General features: G+C 42.3%; 1 protein-coding gene across 2 annotated transcripts in view; it reads right to left on the bottom strand.

Annotated features, from left to right (window-relative positions):
* The window catches only part of ift122 (intraflagellar transport 122 homolog (Chlamydomonas)), a 171,828-nt gene that overhangs the window by 65,662 nt on the left and 92,913 nt on the right, over positions 1-13,253 (bottom strand). For both annotated transcript variants that reach the window (XM_078543871.1, XM_078543873.1), the window contains exons 17-19: positions 11,917-12,078; positions 10,635-10,801; positions 1,574-1,745 (exon numbers count right to left, since the gene is read on the bottom strand). In XM_078543871.1, the coding sequence (XP_078399997.1) occupies positions 1,574-1,745; positions 10,635-10,801; positions 11,917-12,078 (501 nt within the window). The remainder of the gene's footprint in view (positions 1-1,573; positions 1,746-10,634; positions 10,802-11,916; positions 12,079-13,253) is intronic.

The raw sequence follows: 13,253 nt of genomic DNA, 5'->3' as shown, positions 1-13,253 counted from the left end.
GTGCATGATTTCACTAAAAAATTGAACAGAGTAAACCTTCCTGAAGCCCATTTATAATGTCACTATACCAAGTGACCAGAGCAATTCTACTCCCGAAGTTCTTTAATTTCAATCTCAGAAGAGGTCTCCCTATAGAACTTGTGTGAAATTGCCATTCCTTGCACCAGCCAACATTAAGTTGTCTGATTCAGATCAAACTGATAAGTAATTTTGTTTTATGCCCAAAACTTTGCAGAACTAGTATAGGACTGTCCAGACTCTCTCATAACTTTCGATTTTCTTAAGATTATAGGATCCCTATTATTTTGTTATTAATGTCATCTCTTTTCACTACAGTATGAACAAAGTCAGTGGTGAGTACTGGTAATAGCTTGATGGCATCAAGGAACCCTAGCAAAACTGGAGTCAATGGGAATCAGGAAACTCTCCATTGGTTGGAGTCATACCCAGCACAAAGGAAGAAGGTTGTGTTGGAGGTCAATCTTCTCAGTTCCAGGATATTGCTGCAGGAGTTCCTCAGGGTAGTGTCCTAGGTCCAACCATCTTCAGCTGCTTCATCAATGACCTTCCCTCCATCATAAGGTCAGAAGTGGGGAAGTTCACTGATGATTGCAAAATGTTCAGCAACATTCGCGACACCTCAGATATTAAAGCAGCCCATGTCCAAATGCAGTAAGACCTGGACAATAACCAGGCTTGGGCTGACAAGCAGCAAGTAACATTCACGCCACACAAGTACCAAGCAATGACCATCTCCAACAAGAGAGAATCTAACCATCACCCTTTGACATTCAATGGCAATGCCCTCGCTGAATTCCCCACTATCAACATCCAAGTTAGAGGCTAGGGATCCTGTGGCGAATAACTCACCTCCTGTCTCTTCAAAGCCTGTCCACAATCTACAAGGCAGAAGTCAGGAGTGTGGTGGAATACTCTCTACTTGCCTGAATGAGTGCAGCTCCAAAAACATTCAAGAACCTTGACACTATCCAGGACAAAGCAGCCCATTTGATTGGCACCCCATCCACAAACATTCACTCCCTTCACCACCAACGCACAGTAGCAGCAGGGTGTACCATCTACAAGAGGCACTGCAAGAACTAACCAAGGCTCCTAAGATGCAGCTTCCAAACCCATGGCTACTACCACCTAGAAGGACAGGGGCAGCAGACACATGGGAACACAACCACCTGAAAATTTCCCTCCAAGCCACTGACTTGGAACTAAATCACTGTTCCTTCACTGGGTCAAAATCCAAGAACTCCCTCCCTAAAAACACTGTGGGTGTACCTACACCACATGGACTGCAGCGATTCAAGAAAGCAGCTCACCACCACCTTCTCAAGGGCAATTAGGGATGGGCAATAAATGCTGGCCTTGCCAGCGACGCCAAAATCCCATGAATGAATAAAAGAAACATAGCACTAGTAGCTCGTAATCCTATAACAATCAGAAAAATCATATCATCTTTACTACACACACACAGGTCTGCCTTGAGGGAAAACTGTTTAATCACCATTGTGCCTATTCATGCAATTATTTCTCAACATGACCTGTTGGAAATCATCCTCACCTCCTCCCAGTGCCTGGTCTCCACATGCAGCAGGACCTGAGCCTCGAGGTCTCCCATTTTCATATATGTTTCCGCCGCGTAACCAGGATGCTGCAGCTTCTTTAAAAAATAGGCACATCTTGATAGGGGTTCCCGCTCAGCCTTGTCTAGTTTTCGAGCTACATCAATTAACCTATGCAAGTAAACAAATAGATTCTCATTATAGTTCAATGGTGTTTTGGTATAAACTTAGGAAAATTTAAGCATATGTGCCTGTGTTCTTTCATTGTTTGGTCCACAATTTTCTCTATTGTTATGTTTGGTTAGTGTTGGTTTGTGGTTAGGTCAGTGTGTGTGTTTGTGTTTGGTCAGTGCAAGTGCTTGTGTTGGCTGGTGGATTGGTCAGTGTGCGTGCCTGTGTTGGCTGGTAGATTGGTCAGTGTGCGTGCCTGTGTTGGCTGGTGGATTGGTCAGTGTGCGTGTCTGTGTTGGTGTGCTTTGGTCAGTGTGTGTATCTATATTTGCTCATTGTTTGGTCAATGTGTGTCTCTGTGTGTGCTCGTGGTTTGGTCAATATTTGTGTCTTTGTTTGCACATGGTTTGGTTAGTATGTGTCTGTGTTTGCTCATGGTTTCATCAGTATGTGTATCTGTGTTTGCTCATGGTTTCGTCAGTATGCGTGTCTGTGTTTGCTCGCGGTTTGGTCAGTTTGCGTGTCTGCGTTGGCTCATGGTTTGGTCAGTTTATGTGTCTGCGTTGGCTCGTGGTTTGGTCAGTATGTGTGTCGGTTTAAGATTTGGTCCATGTGTTTCTGTGCTGCTTCGTGATTTGGTCCATGTGTTCGTTTGTTGATTTGTGCTTTGGTTTCCGGGGTTATTCTACAGGGAGAACATGTACTGATTGGGCAGCAGAGGGAATAGAGATGCAGCAGCCCTGTGCAGTTAGCAATTTATAACTATGGGAACAGGCACCCATGCAGGCACAAGGATTGATTTATATGGCTAGTCCAGTTAATTTTCTGGTCAATGATTACCCCTAGGATGTTGATTGTGGGGTATTCAGTGATACTAATACCACTGAACATCAAGGGTAAATGTTAAGATTCTATTGTTGGCGATGGTCATTGCCTGCACTTGTGTATTGCAAATGTTACTTGCCACTTATCAGCCCAAAGCTGAATGTTGTCCAGGTCTTGCTGCATGTGGGCACAGACTGTTTCATTATCTGAGGAGTGGTATGAAAACGACACATACTTCGTTGAGAGCGGAGGTCGGGAGCTTCAACTCCTGACAGGCCTTGCAGTTTTTGCGCATGCGTAGACCAGGAGCTGGCTGCACATGCGCAGTTTTACACTTTTTACATTCATAGGGCCCAGCATGCCTGTGCAGGAAGAAAAACAGGATAAAAACATGGGCAGGTGAACGAGATTGGAGCACCATGGAAGACTAGTGTCCCATGTAGGGGACAGGGAGAGGTCCCAAAGGGGAGAGGGGGCAGGGAAATTCGCAAAAGAAGGGTCCCAGGGAGGTAACGGACAGGAAAAGTCCCAGTTCAGCTAAAAAGACTGGAGCAGAGAAACAGGCTCCAAACAGAAAAAAGGCCGTGGGGAGCAGGCCAAGTGAAGAAGGCAACTTAAAGTTGGTGACTTCATGCTAAGTTGAGGCAAAGGTACTCCTTTGTGTCAGCAGTGTTCTGATTGACGCAGCCGAAGGGCTGAAGGTGTGCTTGTGAGTTGGTGCTTGAGTGCATAGTCAGGGATCCATGGGAACAGAATCTCAGGAGGCGAGATTGAAACCCTGCAAGGTGGGTTGTCGTTGATACTATCCGAGCTGAAGCGACTTTTGGAAAGAATTTCCAGGTTAGATCTTCGAAGGTGAAGAACTGGAATCCCTCATGAGAGAGATAGAGTTTCAGTGAGATTAGTTGACTCAGTGTTCCTGATGTCTGGGTGGGTTGTTGAGAAATCCATGGACTCTGTCTTGGTCGCCTCTGCCATTTATTGTGTAGTGTGGTGTGTTCAACCACAATCTGCTTCTTAATTCACATGTACCTCATATTAATCCTGAACGTTAAAGTATAAGATAGGTATTGTGAATTGTTTTACCTTTCTGACCTTGTATTGTAAAGTTTATTTTTGTTTGTTCAAAACCAATGAAATCTTGTGACTTTATTCACTGAGAAAGAGTCTTGAATCTCAAACTTTGTCTACATTAAACAAAAGATTACTGGTCCATACCGTATCGTGCCAATAACATGGAGGTCTGGTCAAGGATCATAACAGGAGCTACAAACGGTACTGGACATTGTACAGCCATCAGCAAAGTTGTTTACAGTGTTGAAAAGTTTTATCTCAGCAATCCCAAACAATATGATGACATTGCATGCTGAAACAGTGGATAACTGAATTGGCTGGCACCAAAAACACAGAGATCAAAATATAACTAGGCAACTTAAATTTGAATTAAATGTGTCTGTGTCTTTTTCTGATACTGTATGGTGCGGTGGTATTGTCACTGGACTAGTAATCTAGAGACACAGGGTAATGCTCTGGGGACACGAGTTCGAATCCCACCACAGCAGATTTCAATTCAATAAAAATATGGAATTAGAATTCTGCTGATGACCACAAAACCATTGCTGATTGTCATAAAACCCGATCTGGTTGACTAATGCCCTTTAGAGAAGGAAATCTGCTGTCCTTACCTGGTCTGGCTTACATGTGATTCCAGACCCACAGCAATGTGGTTGACTCTTAAATGCCCTCTGAACAAGGGCAATTAGGGATGGGCAATAAATGCTGGCCTAACCAGTGACACCCAAATCCCATGAACAAATATTCAAAAAAGAAACCACACGCATCATAACTCACTGACAACTACAAAAACTCTGCAACACAATTGAGTAGGCACCAATGAATTAAAGTGTTTCTGGAGTAGAAGGCACCAGTAAATTAACAGATTAGTGGAGTAGAAGGCACCAGTGAATTAAAGTGTAACTGAAGCAGAAGGCACCAGTGAACTAATACAGTAATGGAGTAGAAGTGCCAGTAGATTAAGGCATTAGTGGAGCAGAAGGCACCATGTGCTGTAGGTACGCGCACAGAGTTGTTGGGGGAGGGAGGTTAAGTTCCAGGATTTTGACCCAGCAATGGCAAAGGAATGGCAAAAGGAATTGTGACTCGGAAGGGAACTTGAAGGTGGTGGTACTCCCATGCATATGCTGTCCTTGTCCTTCTAGGTGGTGGAAGTCGAGAGCTTGGAAGGCGCTGTTGAAGGAGCCTTGGTGAGTTGCTGCAGTATATCTTGTGGACAGTACACACTGCTGCTACTGTGCATCAGTGGCAGAGGGAACAAATGTTTAAGGTGATGGATGGGTGCTGATCAAACAGGCTGCTTTGTCCTGGATGCTGTTGAGCTTCTTGAGCGTTGGAGCTGCACTCATCCAAGCAAGTGGAGAGTATTCCATCACACACCTGACTTGTGTCTTGTAGATGGTGGACAGGCTTTGGGAAGTCAGGAGGTGAGGTGTGTTGCAGAATTCCCTGCCTCTGACCTCCTCTTATAGTTACAGTATTTATATGGCTAGTCCAGTTCAGTTTCTGGTCAATAGTAATTCCCAGGATGTTGATAGCAGGAGATTCAGCGATGGTAATGCTTTGAACATCAAGGGTAGATGGTTAGATTCTCTCTTGTTGGAGATGGTCATTGCCTGGCACTTGTGTGGCATGAATGTTACTTACCACTTCTCAGTCCAGGCCTAGATATTGTCCAGGCCATGCTGCATGAATACTTCAGTGCCTGACGAGTTGTACCGAACATCTCCACTTCTGATCTTATGATGGTGGGAAGCAGCTGAAGATGGTTGTACCTAGGACACTACCCTGAGGAATTCCTGCAGTGATGTCCTGGGACTAAGACGATTGACCTCCAACAACCACAACCATCTTCCTTTGTGTTAGGTATGACTCCAACCAGTGGAGAGTTTTCCCTTGATTCCGACCGACTAGAGTTTTGCCAAGGCTCCTTGGTGCCACACTTGGTCAAATGCTGCCTTGATGTCAAGGACAGTCACCTTAGCTTTTGAATTCAGCTCTTCTGTAAATGTTTTCACCAAGGTTGTAATGAGGTCTTAACCCACACTGAGGTTATTGATGAGTAAGTGCTGTTGATAATACTGTCAACAATACTTTCCATCACTTTGGTGATGTTGAGAGTAGACTGGCTGGTGGTAACTGGCTGGATTGGGTTTGTCCTGCTTTTTGTGGACTAGACATACCTAGGCAATTTTCCACATTGCTAGGTAGATGCCAATGTTGCAGCTGTACTGGAACAGCTTGGCCAGGGACACGGCTAGTTCTGGAGCACAAGTCTTCAGTAATATTGTTGGAATGCTGTCAGGGCCCATAGCCTTTGCAGTATCCAGTGCCTTCAGCCATTTCTCGACTTCATGTGGAGTGAATCAAATTGGCTGAAGACTGGCATCTGTGATGCTGGGGACCTCCGGAGGCCGAGATGGATCATCCACTCGGCACTTCTGGCTGAAGATTGTAGCAAATGCTTCAGCCTTATCTTTTGCACTGCTGTGCTGGCATCCCCCATCATTGGGGATATTTGTGGAACCTCCACCTCCAGTGAGTTGTCCACCACCATTCACCACTGTATATGGCAGGGCTGCAGAGTTTAGATCTGGTCCATTGGTTGCGGGTTCGTTTAGCTCTACAGGCATGCTGCTTCTGCTCTTTAGCATGCATGCAGTCCTGTTATAGATTCACCCAGTTGGGACCTCATTTTTAGGTATGCCTGATACTGCTCCTGCCATGTCCTCCTGCACTCTTTATTGAACCAGGGTTGATCGCCTGGTTTGCTGGTAATGGTGGAGTGGGGGATATGCCGAGCCATGAGGTTACAGATTGTGGTTGAATACAATTCTGCTGCTGCTGATGGCCCACAGTACCTTATGGATGCCCAATTTTGAGCTGCTTAATCTGTTCTGAATCTATCCCATTTAGCATTGTGATAGTGCCACACAACACAATGGAGGGTTTCTGCAGTGTGAAGACAGGCTTTGTCTCCACAAGAAATGTGCGGTAGTCACTCCTTCCAATACTGTCATGGACAAATGCATCTGCAACTGGTAGACTGGTGAAGACGATCTTAAGTAGGGTTTTCCTTGTTGGTTCTCTCATCACCTGCCGCAGGCTCAGTCAAGGAGCTATCTCCTTCAAGACTCGGTCAGCAGTCACTCTTGGTGATGGACATTGAAGCGCCCTACCTAGAACACCCTTGCTACTCTCGGTGCTTCTTTCAAGTGGTGTTCAACATGGACAGGCACTGATTTATCAGCTGATGGCAGTAGGTGGTTACCAGCAGGAGATTCCTTGACCATGACCGGAACTTTCCAGTCCCGTCCGCAGCAGAAAATCCCGACCCATGTGTGACTTGATGCCATTCAACTTCATGGGGTCTGGAGTCAATGTTGAGGATCCCCAAATCCACTGCTTCCTGACTATATACCACTGTGCTGCCACCTCTGATGGGAATGGGATGGAGAATTCTGGGGTATTGGCTGTGAGGTGTGATTCAGTGAGTGTGACAATGTCAAGTTGTTTGATTCCCTGTGGGACAGCTCTCCCAATTTTGGCACATGACCTCAGCTGTTAGCAAGGAGGACTTTGCAGGTCAATTTGCCAGGGCGTGCTTTTGTCATTTCCGGTGCTCAGGTCAATGCCGAGCGGTCCATCCGATTTCATGCATAATACATTACTAGAACAGAAGGCTCCAGTGAATAAATACGTTAGTGGAACAAAAGGCACCAATGAATTAAGACAATGCTGGAACAGAAGACACCAGTGAATAAATACATTAGTGGAACAGAAGGCACCAGTGAATTAAGACATTACTGGAACAGAAGATACCAGTGAATTAATACATTAGTGGAACAGAAGGCACCAGTGAATTAAAGATTTATAGACTTACCCTCAATAAATTAATAAACTAAAACAGCAGTGTGTCCTAATTAGTAACAAATTTGCACAGGAGCAAGAACCAAAACATGAAATGGATACATGGGCAGCCAGGAAGTAATATAATTGGCACATCAACAAATAAATTAATGGAGTGCAGGCATTTAGTGGATTAATGTGGCAGCAGACACAGCAACATATCAGTTACTTAATGGAACAGCAGGGACAACTGAAATTCACAGAATAATAGTACATCACCAATGAATAAGATCAATGACAAAAGACTTAGAAAGACATATACAAGACAAAGATCAAAGAAATATACTGGAAAAAAGCTAATTTTGAGAACGAGAATGAAACAAGGGAAGGAAAACAAAAAAAAAAATTGCAGTTAAACAGGACAACGATGGAAAATATCTAAAATCAACAGATTTCAGGAGATGTATACTTTGCTAAAAAGAACCAGTGAGTGACTAAAAAGACAAAGGTAAAATTGAAACTGAAGAAAAAGGCACATACTGAGTACATGGACAATAACTGGAATACAAAGAAGTTAAGGAAGAAGTCAATAAAGGAACTTGAAAAGCAACGAGATACTACAAACTTAAATTATCAAGGAATATAAAAATACCATTAACAAGAGGATAAAACCATTGCTCAGAATATTCTGAATGTGTGCATATTATAAGAAGTTAGGGAATAGGCACTATTACATACTGTATTCATTAGAAAACAGAATAAGGCCAGAGATCTGCTGATCTAATTCAAAAAAGGGAGCAAAAGACAAAGGAGAAGGAGTAGGCCATTCAGCCTTTCCAGCCTGCTCCATCATTCAATAAGGTCATGGGCAGTCTGTTTGTGGTTCCAACTCTACTTGCCTACCTGCCTCCCATAACCCTTGACTGCTTTGTAAATCAAAAATTGATCTTAATTCAGCCATGAATACATTCTGTGACCCACCCTCCACTGCTCTTTGGAGAAGAAACTTCCAAAGATTAACCACCCTCGGAGAAGAAATTCCTCTTCATCTCCATTTTAAATGGGAGACCCCTTATCTGCCCCCAATTCTAGATTCCCCTATGAGGGCAGATAAATCAAGTTCACAGAATTATAGGCAAATCAGCTTAACTTGGGTGGCTACAAAAATAATGGTATCTTTGCTCAAGATACAATAGAAATATATCTAGAATCCAAAAATATAACCATGGTTCAGTAGCTAGTAGTCTCGTTTCAGAACCTGAAGTTTGTAGGTTTAAGTAGCTGGGCTTGAGCACAAAGTTCAAGGCTGACATTCTAGTGCATTACTGAGGGAATGCTACACTGTCAGAGGTGTCTTCTTTCATAAAACATTCCATGGCATTATTTTGTCGAAGAGCAGGGGAGATATCCCCAGTGACCTGGTCAATATTTCTCTCTCAATCAACATCACAAAAGCGGATTATCTGCTCATTGTCATATTGCTGTTTGTGGGAGTTTGCTGTGTGTGAATTAGTTGCCACATTTCCAACAGTGACTACATTTCCAAAGTATTTTGTTGGCTGTAAAGCAGTTTGAAATATCATATAGTTATAGAAGGCACTATATAAATTCAAACCTTTCTTTCTTTTAAAAAGTAACAGAGAATGGACAAGGATAATGTGGTAAATATACGTTTTCTATTTGTTCTCAGGGTCACTCTGGTGAAATAGCATTTACTGCTCATGCCAAGTTACCCTGAGAACTCATGATGTGGGTTCGCCTGGAACATCTGCAGTTCTGGTGGTCCTCCAACATGGTGTTAGATCAGGAATTCCTAGATACTAACAAGCTTGGAGAGATCTAGGTTACAGATTGTGATGTGAGAGGACACAAAGCCCAAGGCCCCGAGGCCAGCTATTTTATCAGCAGAGTAATTGTTCCAATTGTTCCACAAGGGAAAGTTGGATTTGGCAGACCGAAGTCGATAAGCCTGGGCCGATGATAAGAAGTGACTTGCAATATGGCAATAGAGACCCAACCACCCTACTTTGTTGAAGGAAAGTTCTGAAAATTAATTTTAGAAATTTTAAAATTAGAGAAAACACCCAAAACTTAAGAGTTAGATTGCTTGCAAAGTCCACTTTGGCAGGAAGAATAGAACAGCAGCAGATTATTTATATGAATAGAGACTGCAGAACTCTACTGTACAGAGGGATCTAGATGACATGAATCACAAAAAGTTAGTATGCAGGTACAGCAAGTGATTAGGAAGACAAATGGAATGTTGGCGTTTATTATAAGGGGAATCGAGTATAAAAGTAGGGGAGTGTTGCTGCAGCTGTACAGGTCCCTAGTGAGACCACATCTGTACTGTGTACAGTTTTGGTATAGATAGGATGTAACTGCTTTGGAAGTAGTTTAGAGAAAGTTCACTCAACTGGCTCCTGGGATGAAGGGATTATCTCAGAAGGAAAGGTTGAGTTTATACACATTGGACTTTAGAAGCATGAGAGGTGATCTTATTGAAACATATCAGATCCTGAGGGGACTTGACATGATGAATGCTGAGATGTTTCCCCTTGTGGGGGAGTCCAGAACTAGAGGACACAGTTTCCCATTTAAGACTGAGATGAGGAGAATTTGTTTTCTCTGAGTGTCGTTAGTGTGTGGAATTCTTTTTCCCAGAGAGCAGTGGAGGCTGGGTCATTAAATATATTCAAGGCTGAGTTAAATAGGTTTTTGACTGACAAGGGAGTCAAGGGTTGTGGGGAGCAGGTAGGAAAGCGGAATTGAGGCCACAATCAGATCAGTCATGATCTTATCAAATGGCAGAGCAGGCGCGAGTGGCCAAATGGTCTCTTCCTAATTTTTGTGTTCTGTTGGACAGTACTGCTAAATGGCCAGAAGTGCAACAAAATGACAGAGGTCATAGGAAAATGGAATGGAAAATGCTGACATAGCAATTTAAGCTGGTAAACATTGACAAAAACATTATGACATGACAACAGTGTGTAAAGTTTGTAAACATGTCGTGGATGCTCCAAGATCAACAATTTTATATAATTGCATTTAAAGGCCAGGAATATAGGGGGGATGCAATAATATCTTTCTTTTCTCTTCCAGATTTACAAATGACTATTTCATTCCATGTCACAGACTTACATATCAACCCAACCATGGTCCCCGATGATCTCAATCGCTTTTAGATGTTCCCCCGCAGAGAGGTACATTTCTGCTGCTGCTTTTGGTTCATTGATGTTCCTGGCCCAGTCTGCTTGTTTAGTAATCAACATCTTAGTGTCCTTGGGATCGCCTGAGCCAAGGAAATCCTGAGGAAGTTGTGATAAAATGGATCATTACCATTTCCTCTGGTAAATATCAAGAGTAAAGTCAAACAAATACAGATATTGATTTATGTATAGTATTTCATTAACCCCATCTAGGCTAAGGGGTTTTTGTTTAAAATAATCAGGCTTCCTTTAATAAGTTTCCTAATCTGATCATCCTTTTCCTTTTTAAATTTTTTTCGGGGTGTTGATGACATTGGCAAGGTCATATTAATTGCCCTACTTTAATTGCCCTGAGATCATTATGATTCAAATATGGTGTGTAAATGGTTATGTAGACCAGAGCAGATAGGGCATCAACTCTCTTCCCTGAAGGATATCATTAAACAAGTAGGGTTTACAACAGCCCTGAAGCTTTCATGGTCTTTTTTTTTTGGTGACAGTCCAATGTTACTGAATTAAATTTCACAACTTGCTAAAAATGGGATTTGAATTTAAGACCTCTTGGTGGCTAGTGCAGTCCCAGAATCATGAAGCTACTGAACCCAAGTTTGCTGTCCTCCAACAATGATGTTTTTAAGTGAAAATAAAACATGCAAAATTGGTCTGGTGACAATTTTCTCTTATTTCCTTTCCCTTCCTGCCAGGAATGACCAGGCCTCAGCTCTGCACAACAGAAATCAGGACCTCATCAGATCCAGGGAATGTGCCAGCCTCACACTGCTCTAATGCACTGCACTCTGGTGTTCCAAAATTAGTGATTTTTATTATTGCATGTCATGTCTAACTCCACCTTGTCCCTCTCCAACTCACAGTCACCCAAGCTGTCTGTGCAATGCCAGAATGTGTAACAGGTACAGAACATTAAAATCAAATTACTCCTCTAAGTCATTTTACAGTGGGTTTTTTATTGGAAAGTAGGCTGAATGCTTTTTTGTTTCTCTCATTTAAAAATGTCTGAGGTGCGAAAGAGATCCTAATGAGAGCAAATAAAACCAAGAAAATACAGGCAAATACAAAGAAGTGCAAATTAGGGAGAAAAGCTGCTCTAGCTCCTTTATATACATGCTGATGAAAGTTAAAATTTTAAATTGTAATTGAACCAATTTAAAAATGAGGTTTAAAAACCTTCCTGCACATTATTAGTAGGACAGTACCTTGGCATAATCAAACATGCATAGGTCAGTATACATATTTAAGGCTCGACTATTATTTCCTGTCTTCTTGTACAGCTTAGCTGCCTCGTGGAACTTGGCCTGGTAGGCATGCACGTCTGCTAGAAACAGCTCATTGTCACTCTCACCATGTTTTTTACGCTCCTGTAGAGGAAAAAAATCCCACTTGTAATAACTTAAAACACAAATAGATTATAGCTGAGCTAATTATGTATTAAAGGGAACAGTCGAGATCCGTATAAATTATGGTAGATATAATATCCTCTGAGGTTCAGTGGCAGCAATCATTCCTATAAGCAGAACTCAAGCCCTTCACGTTTTCCAGAGTTCGCTCTCACTGGTCAATGCCAACATGTAGGATAATCCAGAAGTGTGAGAATGCATCCCCATAGAACTAGAATTTATGACTTTTTAACATCATCACTCATACTCCTTCAAACTTTTAAAATGAGGCCAAATACCAGTCAATAAGCTGTTTTACTCCACAGTGGATGCATGTAAAAGAACAACAATTAAGGCAACTCTTATTTAGCTCAATCAGTGCAACTTTACACTATAACCTCCCCATTCCAGAATGACTGGGACCAAGTCATTTCTGGATTTCAGAATTTTCTGCATTATAGAATGATGTGAGCATGCTTAATCACAAGTGTGTGAACGAGAAGCCACTGCAGATATAAATATTTACCTGAAACATAAAACAGCAAAACAATGTTATAAAAATTGTTTTACTTATCCAAATACTGTATCATCCATGTTTTCACACTGCTTCCAAATGTCACAAATTGTTGACACACCCGCACCAGACGCCTCACACAAATTTTTCACTGAAACACCCTGATCTAGTTTCTTTATTATTGCACCTTTTCCATTATTGTAAGTGTAACATGCTTACATTTTGCTGTAATTTTCTTAGGTGCAATGGCAAAGGTTTTACAAAAACCAAACCATATCATGGGAATACTTGAGTCTGCTCAAAAGCTCTGCTACAAAAGTAAAGGGGGCCGATGACTTCCCAATTTATAGCAGCACCCAGACAGCAAGTCGGTGGGAATGCTCAAAAAATTTCCAGACACCTGGTGTTTCCAGACTAGAGACGTTATAGTACAATACAAAATAATGAACATGCTATATTTCCCCACATTGGTGGGAAATGTCGTTTGACTTAGGGCTCAAAATATACAAGGTGTGAGGACAGGCGAATTCACCCTTGAAAGATCCTGAATAGCCCATGAAAAATCAAAGACGGGAATGAAAACTTCAAAATACTGAGAGAAAAGTCACCCTTGTACAGAGATCCCCATTTAAAGCGCATGCTA

Source organism: Cetorhinus maximus, chromosome 6 (assembly GCF_964194155.1).
Source record: "Cetorhinus maximus chromosome 6, sCetMax3.hap1.1, whole genome shotgun sequence".
Classification (NCBI taxonomy): Eukaryota; Metazoa; Chordata; class Chondrichthyes; order Lamniformes; family Cetorhinidae; genus Cetorhinus; species Cetorhinus maximus.
The sequence above is the reverse complement of the archived record's forward strand: the minus strand, read 5'-3'. Positions and strand labels throughout refer to the sequence as shown.